This window comes from Onychostruthus taczanowskii, unplaced genomic scaffold, assembly GCF_017590055.1.
Source record: "Onychostruthus taczanowskii isolate IOZ18803 unplaced genomic scaffold, ASM1759005v1 scaffold28, whole genome shotgun sequence".
Classification (NCBI taxonomy): Eukaryota; Metazoa; Chordata; class Aves; order Passeriformes; family Passeridae; genus Onychostruthus; species Onychostruthus taczanowskii.
Genome location: NW_024500128.1, coordinates 8,112,544 through 8,135,362, shown reverse-complemented (window position 1 = coordinate 8,135,362; position 22,819 = coordinate 8,112,544). Strand labels below are relative to the sequence as shown.

Sequence of the window (22,819 nt, the reverse complement as noted above, 5' to 3'; positions counted from 1 at the left end):
ATGGACAGAAGGGCAGCAATTCAGAGGGATCCAAATTTCAGACAATCATTAAACCAACAAGGAGCTATTCAGTGGGGAAAGGCAGAAGGCTGGATGGAAGTTCCCTCTGGGCTGGATTTAGCCCACAAAACATAGTCTGGATGATGCCAGAATGGAAGGGTAAATTTCATAAGGAATGAAAGGGATAAAATAAGCTTTCATGGAATGAATAGCTACGTAGCTCCCCAGACATATGAACTCTTAGTAGCCAAAGACTGAAAAATTGTAGTAACTACAGTGTGAGCACTGTACAAGAAGAAAATGCCTGCCAAATTCAAGTTCTGATGCCAGAAATTTTTAAAATCATGAAAACACATAAACACAAAATCTGTAAAAGCATAAATATGGTCATTGCTAAGTTATGGGAACAACCCTATTGACTGTAGGAATGTTGCTAGTAAAATTCTCACAGTAAAAACAAGAATTGAAGAAGTTACTGTACCTTTCTGACTTTTTGTGATACACGGGAAGCATCTTTTAATAATCGAGTGGGACACAAATCCAAATGTCTGCACATAACCCTCAAAACAATGATTAAACTGATTCTCAAATAAATGTTAGCCAGGGATCTTTATTAATGAAAGATGAAAAAAACCTGTGAGTTCACAGGAAAACAAATGATTCCTTCTTTCTTACTGTAGAATAAAACCATAAATTGAGTAGTAAAACCACCTGTAGTAGGAAAACCATAAACTGGGCTTTGGACAAGGACATTTAGGCTACTGTTGGAAAACCCCAATTTACTCCTGAGTATGAATATATAAGAGGTACCAGCTCCAGAAAAATTAATACACTTCTTAAAACAAAGACTGTCTCTCAGGTTGAACTGTCCACACTTTCACACATGGGAACAAATCCTTGGCAGAAAATCCTGTCCTCGGTCCATGACTCTCTGGTATAGGTGAGCGACCATGATACAGGCAAAGAAGCACCCCCCGGAGCCTCGGGACAGACAAAATTTCCCTGTGGAATCTCAGATCTTAAGTCAACATACAGACATCTCCCCTGGGGCCATGAAAGTGAGGCAGTGAACAAAAACAACTGAAAGAAGCAGGGCTGCTTGGCAGAGGTGAGGAGAAGTTTCACTGGCCACTGGTACCTTCACATTATGCAATGCCATGCTGGGCATAATGCTCCTTATTCTAGAAGAGCCAAAATATTGCACAAAGTGGCCCTGTTTTACCCAGACATCATCCCCTCCCCAGCACATCAGACACTGTACCATGCCTTCAAAACACTCTGGAGGAGAAAATAATTTCCCCTTTGAGTAAAGAAGAGCAACAGGTAAAAACACCTCATGAGAGAGAACTCCTCAAGTTGCTGAGCAGGCGATTCATTGCAAGTGTACAGGTAAGGCCAAAATGAAAGTCATTTGAAGACAGGGATGAAGCTGGTCAAGATGAGGTTCAACAACTGGATTGTTGCTGCTGCAGCTACACAGATTCACAGGGGGATAGCCTCAAGTCTGAATAGCTCAGTATTATTTATTATGCCATGCCAAGGTTAGCCACCAGTTAGTTTATAGCAAAACAGAGAGGATAGAAGGATACCTGAACCATACCTTTCCATTTTGAATCAACCAGTGACTTGGCATACCAAAAAAGGCATAAAAAATAAGGTACCATTTCACTGACTTCCCTTGTCTGGGAAAATGTCATCCAGTTGAAAACCTGTCCCATGCAGCTAATAAATGGATAAGCCTGTTGATATGTAATACAAATCAGGTCTCTATCTGGAAAAGAAACCAATTTTTTTACCTCACAAGAGCCCTATGTTAAAAAATTCTTGCTTAACCTTCAGAGGAGATACTTTTTCAGATGAATGGCCTTTGGTCCTGTGAGAATAGGTGTGTGATGTTGTCAGTTGTGACATCTGAATTGCGTCAGGCCTCAAGCTGAATGGAGTCCAAATTAAGATCATGAATATAAAGATGTCTTTCATTGTGTTTGTTTAGCTGTGCAGTCACATCACCATCAGCTGTCTGTGACCACAGAATACTGAATCTCTTTCAATTCATGTCCACTTTAAATCTCTACCAAAAAACACATAAACACAAAAACAACAACAACAACAACAACAACAAAAAAAAAAAAAAAAAAAAAAAAACCCACCAAAAAAAAAAAAACAAAAAAAAAAAAAAAAAAAAACCCCCAAAAAAAAAAAAAACAAAAAAAAAACAAACACAAACAAAAAAGAAAAAACCCCATGAATAAAATTTACAGTGATTTATCTTTTGAAAACACTGGTCCAAGCTATAGATATACAGGCATATTGTATTTTCAGGCATATTGTATTTTCAGGCAAAAAACTTAAGGTCTTGCTTTAAGTTTTTGCCATAATGTCCCATAGTACAAAATGAGCCATAAGTTTCAATGCAAAAGCACATCATTTCAAGAAGTTCAAATAGACAAGCAAGAGATGATAAGAGGGAATAAAGAAGTAATTCCATAAATTTAAAGGGTTCAGATAGATAAAAGGCTTAAGCCAATCCACTAGTATCAAGTACAACATGGTGTTAGCGACTACCAATTAACATCTTTTTTTAAAAAAAAAAAAAACTTTTTAATGAGAACCTCTGTTTTTTAACAACATCCAGAAAACAATATCTAGAACTCATGTGGTAGTAATGACCCCAGTGAGTGTCTGACAGTGGTTTTCAAGTACACCAACCAGTGCTCTAGCAAATCATCAATTTGGGGTCACTGGACACATTATCTACAATTTTTCTCTAGCTTTAAAAGGTTTTGTGGATCCTGCTATTTTCAATTTAAAAGCCAGTTTATTCTGTTCAGTTTGGATGTGTGCTGTGTTTTGGTATTGTATGAAATGGCTCCAGAGCACTTAGCATAAACAATGGTTTCAAGAGCACTACACTAAACAGAACAGCCATCTCAAAGCAATGGATTTGCTTTATTCATATTCAGGTGTTTTCTTCTGGGTTTTTTTTCCACAACTAACAAAGATGCTGTTGTCCAAGGAAGCATAGCACACAAGACAGAAAAAGCTTTGCTAAGCTAACAGTTCCCAACTTCCTCTAACAGAGTCCATTTGTCTTTTACTGATGCAGTAAGTGGCTGAAGAATTTGAACTGCCTCCCCTAAGCAGTGTTTTCATCACTTCCCAACCAGCCCACCTGTAACAACAATAGCAACTAACTCCAGCGCCTTCCTGAGCTGTATAGCCTGGCCGACTTCCAACAAGACCAAGAACTTGGAAAAGGGAATGACTGCTGCTGTCTGGGGGCAGAAAAAAACACAATGAACAGTTGGAGTGAGACAAGATGCTCCTCCGTGCAGCCACCACGGATCACAGCTCCCTCCTTGTACTCTTCTCCAAGGAACCAGCTGCCTTGGCAGGGAGCATCACTGAGGGACTCAGTAAACTGACTTGGAAATGGGCTTTGATGGAAGTGCAGGAGTTGAGGCTTTTACACCCAACCCCATCACACAACTCTCACTAGAACAACTGAGGCTTGCTTCAGGGTATTGCCTGGCATCTGACAGTCAGTGTGCATCCAGCACAGCAGCTTTCCAAAGCCACCTTTCCAAACTCATAGACATTAGCAGCAGCAGACACTTGAAAGAACTTGACACTTATAGGAAGAAAGTAAATGCAGGAGGTCTAAGTACCTTCCTTCAGTTCTTGTTCTCAGAAGCGAGTTACATACACAGCAGCTTATGAAGAATTTTAGGTCCCAAGAACTCAGGTTACATTTAGAGAAACTGCTGAAAATTCATTTCTGCTTCACTGCAAATTAAGGGTCTCACAAGTCTGCACACTCTACATTATCTTTAAAAAATGGAACTTGGGTTCCTGGGCAACTTGGCCAATTCTGAAAATTTTAGCCGTGACAGTCTTTCATTCCCCAAAACATTAAACTGCAGAAACCACTCCCAAAACCAAGTCTGGGAAACAAATTTGCAGTTGCTCAGTGTAGCTCAATACTTAGCCTACTGAGTCACCACAAGGACCACAGAACGGATGGATTATATGATTTTAATAGGTCAGACACCACTGTTTTTTCCTTTACAATCACACATCCTAAAACAACTAAAAAGTAGTTAAGTCAGACACGTGTGCCCACACTCTGTTTATTCTGAAAAGTCATCACCTCTTCTCCAGATGAATGTTGTTATATTTGCACCTGACCTTATGCTGCCTGCCTTCAGTCAAGGACAGGGATTGACACACACAGGCAAAGAGCCTGCCACAATAAGAGACTTATTTCTCTAAACATAGCTTTGTCACTCCTCTATCACACCAGCAGTTTGTGTGGCCAGGTGAGGAGCTTATCCTCCCCTTAACTGTGCCTAACTTTTGCAAATATGATTGAACTAAAGAAATTTAACAACATTTAGTTCTGCTTTTTAAATACTGTCAGAGTACCTCCTGATTGTTTTTCTGCTGTGCAGCTACAGTTTTTAAGACACTAACCCTGACAGCTGCAAATACACAGGCATCTCAATGTGCTGAGTAATGTACAATAGGCCAAGGAGGTTACTGTTAAAACACATGCACAGAAGAGAAAAAAAAAAAAAAAAAAAGCATTTTCTTCCTCCTACTCACTTTCTTGACCACAGGGAAATTTTCTTCCTTCCCATTATCACATTTCTCATAAGACAATATGTTATTGGGCCTTCCCTGAAAATCATTCTGTGGAAAATAGTATGGAAGATAAGTGTGAAACTCTGTGAACACAGCATGTGGCAAGTAACACTCCAGCTCTCAAACACCATCTGTACTATTTCTGCTCCTCACTTCATGCTTTTCTTTCTTCACAACTGAACACTAACACCTGTTGAGTGGCTCCAGTAGTGCCAAAGAGCACACCCCTTGCTCTATTTCTCCCAGAAAATGAAAGGTAATGGATGACACGAAGTTCTGGCCACAGTGCAGTGAGTAAGATTTTTTGTTTGGAATTTTTTTGTGCCAGGATTTCTTACCAGTTTGAAGAGATGTCATACTCAAATCTACAGCATTTGAAGTTCCCTTTAAAAGAAACTCTTGCCCCAGCTGCAAACCATGCTGGTGACTACTACCTATTTTGAGAAGTGTCCTGAGATAGAAGCCAACAGAGGGTTGAACACGAGTGAGGAAGGTTTAACATAAAGAGATCACAAAAGGAAGTTAACTTCATATTGTACGCCATAAAGGATTAAAAAACATGTTCTATATTTAACAGCATGAACTCAGCTTTGCCTCAAGAGGTCTAGGGAGCTGTTTCAAGTGCTCCCCTTTCACATTATATCTGGAATGACCTACTCCAAATGGGAAACAGCACAATATACTCAATGTTTGTTTTCTTTTTGCTTCTTCTGCTATCAGAAAGAAAACCCAAAAATGAATCCAACTGGAATAGATCCTCCTCAAAAAAATCTCAGCCTAGGATCACTGCTGGTAGTTTTTTACACTCTGAGCCAGAGTGCAGGAGCCAATTGTGTGACCTAGAGAAACACCCACCCAACAAGCTGGTTTTCGGAAACCACAGCTATGACTTCTCTAATGAACTGGTGCTGTTGGTTGTCTGGCAAGTGAGGTGTGTGCCCAGGTGGCAGGTGACACAGTGCAGCTGGACAATGGGGAATGGGCAGTCTTTACCAATGTGGTCACTGCATCTCAGGTGATCCCAAAACAGCTGACGGACAAAGAAGTTATGTTAATGAAGCAGCAACTGGGCTGCTTCATTATGGCTGTACCTTATGGCTACTTGCCTGGAGTTGAGGTATGTATGTTTTACTGGGCTGATGTAGGTATGAAAATGCCACATGGCAGAACACATGAATTTGAAACATAGATCTACAATAAAACCTGAAAGTTTCATGTTTTCCTGCGGTTATAAACCTTCAAGCCATTCCACACAGGCAAATCTTTGTGTCCTTGATTAACCTCAGCCAATAACTCAAACAGGGCTGTGTCTGATTAAGGTCCGTATTTGCAAGATTCAGAAAATGCTTTGTAGAAAAATGTGGTTGTTGGCCAACCCTGATTGCTGCACGTAAGTTACATCTGATAGGAGCAAAATGTGAAAATTTAGACTGAAATTTCCTTACAGATCAGGGCATCGCTATTTTTCTTGCTGATTTTCTTGTTGACTTTGCACTCACTGCCTCAGCATAATTACCCCTTTCTTGTCAATGTCAAAACAGGGCGGACGAGAGGTTGTTTTTCAAAAGACAGGATAAATACCTTTGCCTCTAACTTCTGAAGGCTTCAGTTTACAAGTCACTGTGTCCACACTGAAATGAAGTTGTGATCAGGTCACAATAGACCTGATCCAACACATACTGAAACCAAAGGGAGATTTTCTGTTGACTTAAATGGAAGCAGATACTACTGCCCATATAACAAAACCAACCCCTCTACACTTTTGGATGGCAGAAAACATGGGTCTAGAAACATTAAAGACCTCTTAGGTCAGAAATTTCTCTACAACAACAATCTAATGCAGAAGAAATCAACAAGCACACCTGTCTGCACTCTGCCTCTTTCTAGTGCTACCAAACCAGACAAAACTGCATCCACAGCAGGTATTTATCAAAAATGTAAAAAGATAAGATCTTGGAAAAAGACAAAATCTCGCCCAGAGTCTAAAATGTAGTGTAATTCTTCAATCTAAAACAAAGTTTTCAAATAAAATAAACATAAGCTTGAAGAAATAAGTGTAGTACAACTTAGAAGCTAGAAAAGACTTGTGTCAGGCTTTGTAGCACAGTTTTATGCTTCTCAAACATTAAAGTTAACCTAGGACTTGCAGAAGAAGGGAAGCACAAGCACCCCATGGCCAGTGTCAGACTCCATGCTTTATGTCAGCAGAGCACCAGCAAACACGTGTATGTTGCTTTTAACAATCTTCACATGGCTCCTATGCAAAAACAATAATGAAAAAAGCTTACAATGAGGGAAAGTTAAGCCTGAAAATGAAACACACAAACCAGTTCCACAAGTGTCAGGGGATTTGGAGGGAAAGGACCACAGAAGAGCACATGCTTTGGAAAGATTAGAACAATTACTGTGTGATGCTGGTATGAAATTGATTGTCAGGAAAAAAAGACAGCAGGGAAAAGGAATATTGATCTTTTAAAAGGAGAGACCATTAGTTTGGATGATACAGCATTTGTAGGCTGGTCATTACCTTGTCTCACACATCCCCAGGATGGATGCACTATTATTTGAACAATTCGTAGGAGGGAGAGGCGGAGGTATGGGCAGACCTGCTACCCTCACACTGGCAGGTATGTTTTGACATGTTGTCTGAAAGTGACTGACATTCAGTAGACAGAAATGTCTCACTTAGAAAGGCCTCTCTAGGCTGATCAGTTCTTCCACCCAACCTGAGCTTGGCAGGCTGAGGAAGGAAAAAGAGGCTCTTCTTAAGTCAGCTTTTTTCTACATTTGTTTTTCAGCAAATCAAGAAACAGACAATGACACAGGGATTTTTTCTGGGATTAGTTATGGGCTTAACAGATACATCCTGTATAAATGAAAAACAGGAAGGTACTGCAGGGCTCTGAAATGGGAATGAATACACTGTACCACAGGTAATGGATGCATTCTGACACATTCTGACACCCTGGCACTGACTTAGGACCAAGCACTGACAAGGACCAAGAAGGCCCAGAGAATTTGTAATTCAAACTTATTAGCAAATTACTGAGCTAAAGCCTCCTCCCTCACCCCATACCTTTATTCACATGTTTGAGTATAACCTCTTCATTCAACCTCGTGATACCCATTATACCCCACATTTTTGGACTCATTTCAAATTCCATTTGAATAGCAAAAGCCGGGGGGGGGGCGGGGGGGAAGTATTTCTGCAAGTAAAAAGCTGACACTGTTGATCATAAATCTCTCGATATATATACACATATATCTACACGGAGATATACGTATATACAAAGCTATCGACACGGATCCAAGCCATGCTGGTGACAGGTTTCCTAGCGCCAGCTGTTCCCAGCACGCCGGTGCCTCGCCTCCGCCAGCCCCGCGCTGCCCCGACTCAAACAGGGGAGGAGCCGCCGACAAAGCGGGGCCAGAGTGAGACCCCCCCTTCACGGCTTCGCATCACCCCACACCCCCGGGAGGCGCCTCCGGGCTCTGTGCCGACCCTCACCGCCCCGCCCGGCCCGGCCCCGCCGCAGGTCTCGCCGCCACCTACTTCTTGCAGGGGATGAGCGCCTTCCTCTCCTCCAGGATACGGAGGCGCTGGTTGGGACCGTCGTAGGAGACGGCGGCCCGTGTGTTGCGGCCCGAGCCGTGCTCGTAGAACACGGTGCGCCCTTCCCACTGCCGCGGCGCCTGGCACGGCTCGGCCCCCCCCGCCGCTCCACCGCGCAGCAGGAGGACGCCCAGCAGCAGGAGCAGCCGCAGCGGCGGCCCCGGCCCCGGGCGCAGCTGCTGCCTGGCCGCCGGCCCCGCCATGCTCCGCTCCGCGCTCCCTCGGCACACGGCCGCCCCGCACGGCGCGCAGGCGGGCGGGCAGGCAGGCTCTGCCGGGGGGCGGGGGCGGCCCGCCTCCAAACCCGCATCACCTCGGCGGCGAGAGGCGGCCGCCGCCGCAGCGCCCGGACGCCAGCGGGGCAGGAGGCAGCGGGGCCACAGGCAGCTGGGACCCTCGGCCTCTCAGGCCTCCCTCCCCGTAGCCGGGAGGGTGTGGGCGCCCTGGCCGTGCCCACTGCTTAGCGAGGGCTGCCCAGAGGGGCAGCTGCGAGCTCCAAGCCCAGGGCACTCTGCGTGAGCTTGGGGCGGGAGGGGATACGCGAGCAGGAGTAACCTGCTGGGACAAACTGCTTTAATGTTGCCGTCGAGGGGGGAATTTCAGTGCCTCCTTACGGACAGACAGTGTCACCAAGCATTCCTTCACCACATACATTCCTTCATCTCCCACTGCCCTCTTAGACGTATCAGCTGTTGTTTCCTGCCTGCTCTGGATGTGCTTTCCTCACCCACTAAGGGAAAGGGAGGCCCGTGCCCCACAGGTGCTCCGTCCCTGCAGCTCTGCTGCATCTGCAGGGGGCAACACCGGTGGCACCACGGTACCTGGCCGGGGCAGGTACCTCAGAGCCACGCTGCGGCTCTCTCAGGTCACTGGGATAACCTGACATTGAGTTAATCTTATCTCAGCGGATCCCTCAAATACTGGGGAGCGGCATTTCCCACAGTGAAGAACGGGCCCGGAGGTCTTTCCGTGTAAGGGGGAACGGAGGTGGGCTGTGAGGGAGCCCTTTGCCGCCGCCTGGGCACGCCATTCCTCTCCACCAGGGGCGCGTGGCCGTAGAGCACCAAGGAAAGGAAAATAAAAAAACAGCTTGGGAAAAGTCTGAAGGTTCTTCCGCTCGTGTGCGGATGCGATTGGTGGGGGACAGCGGCGGGGGGGAGCGGGGCGGCGGGCTGACTGCCCGCACAGCACCCCACAGCGGACCCGCGCTGCCCCGGCCCCGCCGCCCGCTCCCGTCTCGGCCCGGCCGCCGCCGCTCCCCCGTCCCGAGCAAACCGGGCCACGAGCCACCATCCCTCTGTCCGCCCGTGCACTTCACGCCTTTCCCCGTCCGTGCCGAGCTCAGGGAGGGAATTCTGCAACCCCCTGGAGGCGTCGGGAACAGCCGCCGGAGCTCCCTCAAGTCCGCAAAAAGTTTGTTCTCCCTTGAGAAAACGCGGCGTATGAAGTTCTTCCCACGGGAAGAAGCCGCGGTTCCTACCGTCGCCTTCCCTCTCCCCGTGCCGGAGCGCAGAGCCCCGCGGCAGAACCGTGTGGTTTGGGTTTCCTCCCCCCGCCTCGCCCCCCTTCCATCTGAAGGAATTTATGACACAGATGAAAACTGAAACGGAGCTGGAGCGGCAGCCGAGAGACGCAGTGATGTCGCCGGGGGATTAAACGGGGTGGAGGTGATGTCACTGTGCCTGCACAGCAAAACGCACACATACACGCACACCCCCCACCCCCCGGAGGAGCGGGGCTGCCAAGGGAGCGCGATCGGCCCCACGTCACTCGTGCCACTGGTATAAATGCGGTCCCGCGATGTCCATGGCTGTTGGCGCGGCGGCTCCCGCGACTTGACTACAGCGGGGCTCCGGGAGGCAGCGCCGCTCCGCGCCCTTCGGCCGCCGGGACCCGCGGGGCGGCGGCGGGCGGCGGCGGACAAGGAGGAGAAGGAGGAGGAAGAGGATGCTGCGCGCCTTGGTGGCGGTGTCCCTGTGGCTGCGGGTGAGCCCGCGGGCGCAGGGCGCGCCGTGCGAGGCGGTGCGCATCCCCATGTGCCGCTCCATGCCCTGGAATATCACCCGCATGCCCAACCACCTCCACCACAGCACCCAGGAAAACGCCGTCCTCGCTATCGAACAGTACGAGGAGCTAGTGGCCACCGGCTGCAGCCCGGTCTTGCCCTTCTTCCTCTGCGCCATGTACGCCCCCATCTGCACCCTGGAGTTCCTCTACGACCCCATCAAGCCGTGCCGCTCCGTCTGCCAGCGCGCCCGCGACGGCTGCGAGCCCATCATGCGCCGCTACAACCACAGCTGGCCCGAGAGCCTGGCTTGCGACGACCTCCCCGTCTACGACCGCGGCGTCTGCATCTCCCCAGAGGCCATCGTCACCGACGTGCCGGAGGGTGAGAACCTTGGGGGCAGCGAGAGGTGGGAGGGAGGACTGCCTCCAGCCCCGCGGGACGCCCCAGGGTGGGACGGGGGGGGCTGCGGGACCCCCACGCTCTACAGATAGTTTTCACTCCCTGACGCACTTCTGTTTGCAGATGTGAAGTGGACGGACTTCACACAGGGTTTTATGGTGCCAGACAGACCCCTGGAGCATGACTGCAGGAACCGTGGCCAGGGTGAGCCTAGGACGAACCCCTGCCTCCAGCCCCCTGGAGACAGGGTTCCTCTGACACCCCTCAACCTTTCTCCTTTCTCTTCCTTTGAAGAGCGGTGCAGGTGCAAAAAGACAAAACCTACGCTGTCAACCTACTTGGCCAAGAACTACAGCTACAGTAAGTGCATGGGGGAAATGCTTCACTTAGCCTGTCCCACATCCTTTTTGTGTCCCTGCAAGTTAAGCAGCCCTGTGTGGGTGCTGAACCCACACCAGGCCACATCCAGCAAATGCGGCATGAGAAGACTGCTCCAACACAGCCTTTCCAAGTGGGTGTTTGCGGGGGAATACCTAGCTGTCCTCTTCCAAAAATCCAGCTGTAGCACACACCATGTGCAGGCAGTAGTAGTAATTGCACAGATGATGGTGTGTTTCTGAAAAAAGCAGTAAAATGTCAGTAATGTGCACCCTTCTGCTCTGCAGAAAGGGTGGTTGCTGCTGCAAAGGTCACTCTGGTAAAGGCAGTGACACCTGATATGAGTGTGATGACTTGGCCAGCTCCTGTTTTCATCCAGCAGGTAGAATAAACAGGGGTTTGCTACCCAAATAAAACTTGTAAATGTGAACCAGCTGCAGCAAAGTAAAAAGTTTTTAGAAATTTATATATGCTTTTACTTATTAGCCAGAGTTCTGTCTGGTGCAGAATTGTCAGAGATTAACTGAATTCAGTGACAATTTGCACCATCCAGTCACGGAGATAGCTGATAGTTTTATTACACGTTGAGTGACGTATATTGGCAACAAAAATAAGTATTCACCCCTCTTTCCCCTTGGCTTCCCCCTGCCTCAGTTTTCTGATGGTGTGAGTGAGGAAGAACTAATTAAAGTTAGATAAATGCCAGATTAAACCTAGTGTCAGTACAAAGCCCCTATTAACTATGAATTTTTTATGCAGTATTGCTTTGTTTTGCACTTTGTGGGTATTTTCTCAATGGCAGGTTTTTTCCCAGTCATTTATCTAGTTCTTCTGCAGTAGGGTTATAATATAGTTCAGTTCCTATTTGTTTGATATCAAATGAATGTAAGTTTGTAGCTATTTGCTTCTTTGTTAGCGTGTTTAGTGGGAATAATCAAGCTGAACCTCCAGCTTAGGTAATTGTACAATTTTTTTTTCATTATAGCATTTTGGTGCATTTACACAGCGTATTCTTTTTCTATAATTCTTTGAGCTGTGTCAGTACAACATAGAGATATGTTTAGGTGGAAAAATGAACTTCCACAGTTGCCTGAAACATATGAAAAGTAGTGATATCAAATGACTGCTCCGAAATGAAAGACAGGTGTTAGCCATATAAATTCTGATTCCAGTGATTCAGTGGGAGTGTTCTTTGAGTAAAACCTGTGTGTTGGGGTCCAAAATTTAATTCCATTGAATTTGTGAAATCAAGATTTTGTTTTTGAGATGTAAATTTTTATTCAGCACCCTGTGAGATAAATAGACCTATTTATATGGAAAATGAATTGAGGGACAAGATTTAATGAGTTGAAAATCAATTTTTTTTTCTGAAAACCTTTAAAATAAGACATACAGCCAAATTGTACTTTCAGTTGTACCAATCAGACTTGAAAACGGATTGTGAGTCTCCAAAACTGAAATTCCTCACATATTTTGTGTCTGGTATACATGTCCTGATAAAGGGGGAGCACATAAACCGCAGACTGCATTAACAGTGCTGGTCTCCTGCTTTCCATGTGTGAAGTTTATTCCAAATGTTATGAGGTTCATGTGGAGGCTTTTGACCCTGTGTGGTGGGCAGGGGCAGACTGATCACCCTGTGGTCTATACACTTCTCATGCCTCTTTCACTGAAGAATTTTTGGACAGTAGAACCCTTTTTATTTTGACATTTCCTAGAGACAAAATCCTTTATGTAAAAATCATACTTAATTTATTACATCTGGTATTTCTCACAAGAGAGAAGGGATGAAATGCTCGAGAAATGCCAGAGTTTGTAGGTACAAAGTTAGCCCAAGGATCATTTCAGAGTAATCTACAGTGTTTCACCTTCTTGCATCTGTGCAGACATGCAGTTTTCCTCAATGAAAGGTAAGATACAAATGATTGTGTATTCAGAGTCAGAAGAACTTTTTTCAGTGTCTCGTTTATATAAGGATCTCACTATTGGTATAGAATCCAAAGGCAAAAGATGAAAAAAAGTGTAGCTCAGGTAAATAATAGAAATCCTAAGCCTCTTAGTTTTTTGACTTGTTTCTAGCCTTCCCTTCTTTCTTATATTTAAGAAAAGACTATATTTCCTGGTTACGATCTACAGGAAGTTATTTTATTATTGAAAAGACTGAATTCACGACAACTGTCTGTGAGGTAAATTATTCATTACTTAATCAGAAATAGCCAGATGTCACTGGAGAATGGGTTAGATTTGTGCAAAGGCTTCTTCAAGTCTGAGTTGAAGGAGCTGTTTGTGTTTGTGATTCCAGGCGAGATTGGTTGGCCTGATCTGGCTAAGATTTAAGCACATGTTTAATTTTACAGTTGTCAACAGTCCTACTGAAAACCAAATTGAGATCAGGCCTCTGTTATTCTAAGCCACTGTTCATGCCCACACAGGCAGAAGTAGTTCTAGTTTCACAACCAAAACAACAGCTTCCAATTCAATATATTTTATTTAATTTTGAGATATGTTTAAATTTCTAGGACTGTTCATTGTTCTCGCTCCTCTATTTTTCTATTTGCAGTCATTCACGCTAAAGTAAAAAGCGTCGAAAGAGGGAACTGCAATGAGATAACCACTGTGGTTGAAGTCAAAGACATACTCAAGTCTTCAACGCCAATTCCTCTGTCCCAAGTGCCTCTTCTTACAAATTCCTCCTGCCAGTGCCCGCCTCTTCAACCAAAGCAGGATGTTCTCATCATGTGCTATGAGTGGCGCTCAAGGTGAGCCATGATGTGTTGCAGAAAAGTGTTAGGGCTGGTTGTGATAGATGGGAAGGAGGACCAGTAAATCTCTCTTCCTCATCATAGGCTTGTTTTAGGATAACATACATACACATATGTGTTTCCATTCCCTTCACAGCTGACTTTCTCCACTTCATCAGCCTCAGCTCTGTGCCATGATGTGTTTACAAAATTTGACTCACGCAAAGTGCATAAAATCTGGTGGCATTAGATGCTGACAGCATATTGATAAAGCATCATGCAGCAGTTCAGTCACCTTCAGTTTGGGAGTGTTTTTCCAGGACCACTTTCCATAGGGATGAGTTGCTTTGTGTGCAACAAGCCCAGTAGTGGCTGTAGTTGATGGTCTGTGTTGGCATCGTTCTGCCTCACCAGGGGAATGGGCAGGAGATGGTATACATCCTCTGTCAGCAGAGCTGCTGGAGTCAGAGCCAGGCCTTCTCCACTGGCCTGTCCATACTTTGGACCAGTGCCATCAGCAAGATGTTTCTGATCCCACAGCTGTACTGGGACCAGCCAAAGCTGCAGCCATTGGAGCTCCAGCTCCCGGATGGCAAATGAAAAGTAAATACTCTTAGAGCAGATTGCCAGACCTGCTGTATCATTAAAATTAAAAACAAAACAAAACAAACTTTACCAGACCTTTCATCTGGCAGCCAGCCTAGCCCCAGGCATGGAAGGAAATCCAGCATGCTGGCCTGGAGGGGAAGGAGTGATGAATCACAGCTTCCTTTTCTACCTGGTTTCTTGAGGCAGAAGGGTACATCCCATCCACATTAGCACTCCAAGAGCACCAGTAGATGCCAGCAGAGCAGGTTGTGGTGTTTTAGGTTCTATGTAGACCTGTGTGTTGTAGTTGGGAGGCAAGGCTGTCTGTAAAATGTGCAGGCTGGTTTTGCATACTGTGATGTTGCTGTTGGTTGGCCGTGCACACTCGTAAGGACCACAGAACATCCACATGTGAGATGTGGTGGGCCATGCCCATATTTTTAATGAGCTTTATGTTGATATTTTGGGAGCATTTTATAGGTATTTCTAAAATTTGACGATTGCTTTATCTTGTTTTTTGGTGAGCTAGCAGACACAGTATTATATTACTATTCAGCTCTTTCCCCTCCAGGTCCGGAAGTATTTCACAAATATTAATGTAGAGCAATCTCTTTGCGTTAGTAATTTTAGGGATACAAGCTCTGAGTCATGTAGAAGGACTATGACCAGAACAGCGATGAAGGAGCTCTGGGTTGCAGAGGATCCTCTGGAGGCTGTTAGGAAAGGGAGATTTCGTAAGTCAAAGATCACAATCGGCATCTCCATTATTATGGAAAAAACACGTTATTCACTAAATGTCTTGTGATGGTTTTTAAAGGTCATTGAGGTTTTTAATTTCATATAGTGTACTAAAGTGGATTTGAAAAAGAAACATAAGCTATTATATGTGCTTCCTGTTGAACTCAGTGGCAGGAAAACAGAAGGTTTTGAGTTACAGCAGTTTTTTAAAATGACAGAGGCAGAATGGGAGGAAGCTGTACCTCCTCTGCAGTCAATGGCAAAATACCTATTGCCTGTTGTTAGGGTTAGAGCCTCACTGGATAATTTGACCTGAACCAAAGCTATGCCAGATGTACCCCTTGTTGTGTTTTCATCCATGGCAGTATGGCCTTGGCATCAATCCTGTATGTTAGTCGTCTAATTTCTCTTCGGAAAGAAATGTGCAATGTATTGGTCCTTATTCTCCAAGGTTTACACTCAAGTTAGGCCTTTTATGTTTGGTCAAACTGGATGCACAGTGCTAATGACTACAAGAGGCAGCATTTTGTACTGTGTTTGAGCTGCTAAGAGCAGTGAGACTATTCATAGAAACTGGTGGTCAGGCCCTGCTACACTGTTTAACCTTCACCAGCCAGAACACTGCTGTGTGGTGTTGTGTGCTTTTATAACAATGTCTTGATGCTTTCAGCCAGCACTGGTGTCTAAGTAAAACCCCCAAGAATTTTAGTGGAATTTATGTTAGGGCATGTTAAGGCCTGGTATCTCAACCAACCAAACTCCAAAAAGTTGTCTCTAGGCTGGGATGTGGAAGGTGCGACATCAGACTGCTTTAGAATAAGCTGCTTTAGGAGCTGTTTAAGGCATATATATTTAATAGTCACATTTTTTTTTTTTTTCATTTCATAACAACTAAACTTAATGTTTTTATGCAGGAGCTAGCCAGATTTCACTGGTAGGCAAGTATGGCAAATATCACTAACCATACATCTTCCAAATTCACCTTAAAGCACTCATTAAGGAGATAGATGTAGAAAACACATACTGCCATCCTCATGTATTTATAGAAAGGGTATAATTGTAAGTGATCATATAATTATATTACTGTTTTTCAGGTAAACTGTATTAGCTGGTGCATGTGAAACAGCTTCTTTTTTAAAGTCAGAAGTAAAATGCATCAGTTTAATCTACTCTTCACACAAATGCACAGAGAAACATGGTATCCCATTATCCCATACGTAATACTGGCCAGTACCAGTACCTGTGGGTGCATTTCAACCCCAGTCTGTGTCAAATCATCTGAAATGGCATCTCAGGAATTAAAATCAGAAATATCCGTAATTTGTGTCTATTTCTTAATTTTCAGGTTGATGCTTCTTGATGGATGTCTAGTTGAAAAATGGAAGGACCAACTAAACAGAAGATTTAAGGTAAATACAACCAAAGTAAAGAATGCTGAGGTTCTTGATAAAAAGTTGAACACTTTTGTTTTACTTCAGATTTATTAACTTTGATGACTTTCAGATATGTGTAACTCCACTGGCTATCATTATTTTCACTTGAACATTTTCATCCCTCATAGTTACCCAAGTATAAGTGAAAATTTGAATACCTCAATCTTGTGTTTCAGGGTCTCTAAAATTTTTTTTCTCTTTAATTTTATCCTGTGGGATCATCTTCATGTGAACTCTGGTTTTTTACAGTAATGTCTCTGGGAATTTCTTTCATATCCCTGCTACCACAAGGAGCGGTGATATGAAAGTGAAGGTGATATGCATATGAGTACATAGCCCATATTAGATAAGAAAGGACATTAAAATCCTCTGCACTGGATTAATGTTTTTCGCTGCATTAAAGATTACAGGCTGGAGACACACACTTCACACCGGGTATTCCCTACTAAGACCCACCCAAAGGATTGGGCATTGTTTCTCTGGATTCAGGAAACACTGGAAGGAAAAGTCTTTAGTATGGAGATGTGGGTGGCAGACACAGTAGATGCCCCTGCTTTTTGGGGCTTCAGGATAGCACTTGATATCACTCTCTACTTGTAAATTCCTCCTTTTAATGGAAAGAAAGGATGGGTTGAGAGAAGCTGTGATTCTTCCTCCCAGTTTTATACATGGAAGAAAGTTATTTTTGGAATTCAGAAAGGCTTTCAGAGCATTATGGACATACATGTATGTTTAAGGACATGCACGTGTGTTTTAGTTGTGAGTTCATTGGCAGTTGATAGAGAGGAGGAAAAGAGATGTAGGAATCCATAAGCAGAAGCTTTTAGATTGCAGACCAACTTCTTGCAGAAAATTCCATTCAGTGCTTCTCTCATACCCTCCTCACTTATTCGTCTGAAACCTATGTGTGGAAAAGAAAACAAGCTTTAAATCTATAAAAAATAAATACATGGCAATTGAAGAGGATGCCATGTGGGATTTAGAAGAATATTGACATAGGACTTGGATTCCTGAAATCCTTTAGCTGTCAACTTAATGGCCTGTTAATGGCGTACAGTGTGTTTTAGTCACCTCCTCACACTGTTTTGTCATTTCTAATTGTGTCTTGAATCATGTTTGGGCATTCGTTTTCAGATTGTCAAATAGATTCATGACTGCCAAAAAAATGCCCTTCAAAGCACATGTAATTTCCTCTCATATTAATAGTTTCAGAAGCTAAATCCTCATTTAAACATGTTTGAGTGGGACACAACTAAATGTCTGCTGATAGTTTTGTTTTTATAAAGATGCATAAAATAACTCTGACCACACAAAGCCAGTACGGAGCTAGGTATCACAGCGGCTTCATTTTAATGCCCATCATTCATCTCTGGAGACTTGCATCCAAATTTTATCTTGAGTTACCACTTACAATGGATGTTTTGAGCTGTCTGTCAACCACAGAAGACAGTTGTTAACATAACCACAACATTGCTGGTCTTTTCTCTAGCCAGGACAAGAGTCTGAGCTGCAACAAAGTCAGTGCAGAGATACTCAATAGGCAAGCTGGAGAACATTTCTCTGTTCACTGGGTAAATCCACCGCCTTTAGCAATTTCAAAAGGGAAAGATAATAGAGGGAGAGGTGAGATCCTTTCTGGGTTCTACTGCCTACCTTGTTTTCCTTAAAGTAGGTGTTTCTGTTCCTAGACGTGAAAGTCTGCAGTCTCTGTTGCTGTTTTATGGATCCCTCCATGTTTTGGAGAGCTGACCAGTTAAACTTACTGTAACAACCTATTTTGTAACTGCTGCACTATTGGATTTGAAAATCTGACAGCTGTTACCTTTGGTAGGCACATTGCTTTTCAAAATGTCTTGGGGATGCTGCTGAATAAAGCTGCAGGTGCATTATTCAAACCATGCCATTGCAACTCTCAACACAATGGTTTCACTGTGATCATTGCTATTTTCTGTCCATAACATAAGCTTGTTCATGCCCAGTCCTTTCCACCCCAGGAAAAAGCAGAAAGTAAATACTAGCTCCCCTTGTGGCTGTGTGCTTAAATAGGTATTGTGAAAGGATAGTTTGATTCCTGTAGACTTTGTGAGGAAAAGTCAAGTAGCACATCCAGCGAGACAGCAAGAATGGCCTTGCAAAGGAGCTCCAATATACTGGTCCTGACTTTTTGATGGCAAGATGCCAGCTTCCCTCTGTTTCTGAAAATGCACTCACGTGCAGCATGCACACGAGATTGGCAATTGTCATTTCCATCAACTGGTGTTGTGGAAATTCCCTCTGACCTAGAACACACTCCCTGCAAATAGCCATTGCATGCTGACATCAGTGGCCTTGCAATATAGAGTATGAGACTGTTAAAGGTAGCACTAGCATCAGTGGCTCAGGATAACTTTGATTAAGATGTAATTATTTATTATTATGTCCTTCCCTAACTCATCCTGTTTGTCTTTGGCATTTCTGCAGAGGTGGGAACAGAGACTGCAAGAACAAAAGCGACGAACTGCGCGCAGTAAGAACCAGAATTCGGGACGCAGTGGTCAGAGTGGAGCCCTGAAACCTCAAACCAAGAACACCAACCCAGTGATCAGTGGCCCCAAAAAGGCCATTAAAATAAGAAATGGCCAGAAAGAAATCAACCCCAAAAGAGTATGAGTGTGAAATTTCCAAAAGGAAGGACTTCCCCTGCATGACAAGGGTCACAATCTGGCTTGGTCAGCATGTTTTATTAATCTGGAACTCATCGACTTAAAGAATCATGTAATTTTCTACATAGACCTCTTTGCTGCACTTTACTGTTCCAAGGTTTGCTTATCCTTTCAAGTCACTGCAAGCCATAGAGCATAGGTTTGCACTAATAAGAGGTAGGCATATTCCAGCTGACCGAGCTTTATCTTTGGGCTCTGATTTCCCATCTAGACAGAGCTAGCCTTGGCTGCCAGACATTTTGACTCCTTGTACCAGTTGTCTGGTCTGCTTCCCTGCCAGATGTTGGAGAGCTGCATGGAGTTTCTGTCTCTCCTCAGCTGGTGTAGTAGTTGGTGAGTTAGTCTGTGAATTAGCTGAGAGCTCACTAGACCTGGCAGCTGAGGAGCAGCAGAAGGATGGTAACCTCTGGCAGATATCTCAGGCAGCGGTGGCTGCAGCTGCTGGAGCTGAACCTATCCCCTTCTTCAGAGTGTTCAAAAGCATAGTTTACCATTAAGGATCTGGGTATGCATTATGTGATTATTTTTATGTGTGTGCTGAAAAAGTGCTTACAGTGATAGTATTTTATCTTGTGGGTTTGTGTAGCAAAAAATGCATTCAAAGCAGACATTTAATTTTTTAATTGTACTTCAGGCTGGCTTCTGTTCTTCTAACTTCAAATATATTTAAACATCTAGTTGAAAAATTGTATTTTTTTGAGGAGACCAATTAAAGTGAACAGATCTGTAGAATTCTTAAAAGTAACACATCTGCTGTAATATAGCTTTGCTATGAAAACTGGAATAGGAGTTTTATTCTAAAGATAACTGACAGCTACTGTACAGTATTAAGAAGAAGATAGGGCTTCAAGTGGCTCAGTAATCATTGGGATAACTTTTTATCATCTGATACCGTAATTCTTACCTTTCTCTGAGATTAAATAAATGAATAAATAAATCTGCCTTGTCCCTATTAATGAGCTTCTCAAAACAACTGGCTATCTGCAGTTTTTCGTATCAGAAAGTATCATTTACGCTGAAAAGGGTGACAGAAAAGTGTCACCCTTTTATTTATGTGGTAAGTTAACTGATGTAACATTTTCTGTGTGAGGTATTAGAACAGAAAAGTTGACACAAGACTAATCAATATAACTCCAAGGTGGCATTTATGCTATTCCTTCTGAGGTGTACTTCAGTGAGGCAGCATAGATAATACATTCTGATTTCAATTTCGTGTAACATGCAAGAAGATCACCAACATTAAGATCAGAAGAGATCATGATAAATACATGAAAGACCCTCCAGATTTCCTGCAGGAAGTCTAAGACTTGTCATTTCTGGTAAAATGAGGATTTTTATAATAGAGAAGTTCTATGTCAGAAAAAAAAAAAGTTCTGTGTAGATTATCATAAGGAATAACAATTGCTCATGTCAGTATGTTGATCTCTGCCATGACAAAAATTGCAATGAAATTTGCATGTGTGAAATTCACAGCAAAATGTGCTGGAGTGATTCTGGTAGCAGCAATTACATACTTGCTAATTTGCTAACGTGAATTTGGGACCTAGATGCCAAGTTGCAATGTTTAAGATCTAGAGGTGTTACAACAAAATGGAATAATAGCATATAGAATAATTCAGGGGGGAAAAACCAACGGAAATGGTTGTTGTTGAGCTTCGAGCAACTGGTTAAAATATACAAAGGTCAGGAGTTGAGTGTAGCACTACTGGTAATTCTGGGCAGGTGCAGGACTTTGTTGACATGGAACACCTGCAGAATTAGATCCAAAATTCATTCCAGGTGCCAGGAATGCTGAACGTATATAGGATATATTGACTTTAGTAGGAATTATGTGTTTGACATGTCTGAAAAAACAGACTACAAACTTAGATACTTAAATACAGCCTATAGCTGGAAACTTAATCATGTTCAGTGAAATGGAGAAACTGAAATGGAAATCAAAGGAGACAGAATTTCACTTGCAAGTGACTAATTCATGTTTGAAAATGCTGACTTAAGCAAAATTGGAAAGACTGGAAAACTTTAAAATAGTTTTATGTACTGTGTAGCAGGAGTTCTTAAGTTTTGATTACCTATTGATCCCAATTTAAAGTACCCCAATAAATGTATATATTGTTAGCCATTAAAGAAGGAGTGACAGTCACATAAATGAGATGTTGATATAACAAATGCTGAAGTCATGCTATATCACTTCAAGAAATTTTATTGTGAACATAATCAATATGTTCATAGTCAATATGTTCCATTGTTAAATGGAACTTTTGGAACAGCTACCTAGACTCCACAGCAACATCACATATTATTTTACAACTGTAAGAATAAAACTTTTGTTTTTTTCATTTTGTCAGAGGAAAAAACATACAAATTATTTTCTCCAACGAATTGTCACCGTTCCTTCTCCTAGTTGCTGTCATTAGATTGACCATTCCAATATGCTGGAATAGACATGGATGCACCGAGCCAGGTGTTTCCAAACTCCTTAACATTTTTATGTATACTTCATGCTGAATAAGTTTCAATCTGATACGGTAAAAATATGGAAGAAGGAAAAGTAATACAGCAAAAAGCAGGGGATATCATAAAACAAAGAACAGACATACAAGGGATAAATTAATAAGGTAGTGTGTTTTTCCAAACCCATTTTTTCCTATATTTTAAGAAGCCATGGGTCAACCCAATTTATCACTAATGCTAGTCATTCAGTTTTGAAAATCTCCTACAATTATTTATTCCCTGTGACATCAACTGCCAGCTGAATCCAGACTCAGGATATCCACACCCTTTAGCTTCCCTTCCCTTCCCGTCCCTTCCCCTAAAATAGGTGTTGGAGCACTGAGGGCTGTTTGAACAGGTGTATTCCTCCCCAGAGGGTGCAGTCCCCACCTCTGGTCCCTGCCATGTGGCAAAAGGTCAGACTCACCTCTTCTCGTGTACATCCATGGCCAGGTGTAGCCATTGCTGTGCTGGTGCACTCCAGCACTGGAGTCATGAAAACGCCATTCAGCAAAGGGAGGCAAATAGTTTGCTGATGGATGAATGTAATTACTGCAACTACTTAAAGATGAAAAAAATTAAGATGCCAAATTCTTGAAGTGTTAAATGGGGCTTTTTCTCAGTGTTGCAGCTAAGCCTTCTTACTGAGGGGCTTGGCATTTTTTAAATATAAAATAAAAATTGCCTGGAACACCAAACATATGCTTCTGGTGAGTTTCTTACTACCTCCCACACGCATGTGCCCAGTTTAGTTAGAAGTGCCATTCAGTATTTTCACTGAATGTTCTAACCTCAGTTCCAAAAGAATGAAACCTGAAAAAATATTTACTCTAATTGTGAATGATTGGCACCATTTTAGAAGCTCACTTTAAACGCAACTCAGAACTCTTTTATGAAACACATTTTTAAAAAGCCCATAAACCTCCCTCCAACAAGACCTGACTGACCTGGTCACTTCAATTCAGTGTTGCAACTTTCGTCCAGTCAGTGCATATGACTGAGAAATACTTCCTAAGCAAATAAAAAGAAGATTTTTCTGTCCAAAATACTCAAACAGCTCTTAAATTCTTTTATCCAGAATT

The 22,819-nt window shown here is 43.4% G+C and overlaps 2 protein-coding genes across 3 annotated transcripts in view; one reads left to right on the top strand and one right to left on the bottom strand.

Moving 5' to 3' along the window:
• The window catches only part of EPDR1 (ependymin related 1), a 29,343-nt gene extending 20,819 nt beyond the window's left edge, over window positions 1-8,524 (bottom strand). Inside the window, exon 1 of the mRNA XM_041407869.1 lies at window positions 8,198-8,524. Coding sequence (XP_041263803.1) covers window positions 8,198-8,460 — 263 coding nt within the window. The 5' untranslated portion in view covers window positions 8,461-8,524. The remainder of the gene's footprint in view (window positions 1-8,197) is intronic.
• Window positions 8,525-10,068: 1,544 nt separating this feature from the next.
• On the top strand, window positions 10,069-22,435 carry SFRP4 (secreted frizzled related protein 4). 2 transcript variants are annotated; one of them, XM_041407866.1, is made up of 6 exons: window positions 10,069-10,646; window positions 10,788-10,868; window positions 10,959-11,024; window positions 13,603-13,801; window positions 16,455-16,518; window positions 19,003-22,435. In XM_041407866.1, exons 1-6 carry the CDS (start codon window positions 10,205-10,207, stop codon window positions 19,189-19,191), a joined length of 1,041 nt encoding a protein of 346 aa, XP_041263800.1. In that variant the 5' UTR covers window positions 10,069-10,204; the 3' UTR covers window positions 19,192-22,435. The 2 variants fall into 2 exon arrangements, with proteins under 2 accessions (XP_041263800.1, XP_041263801.1); XM_041407867.1 differs by lacking the exon at window positions 10,788-10,868.
• The last annotated feature ends 384 nt before the right edge of the window (window positions 22,436-22,819 follow it).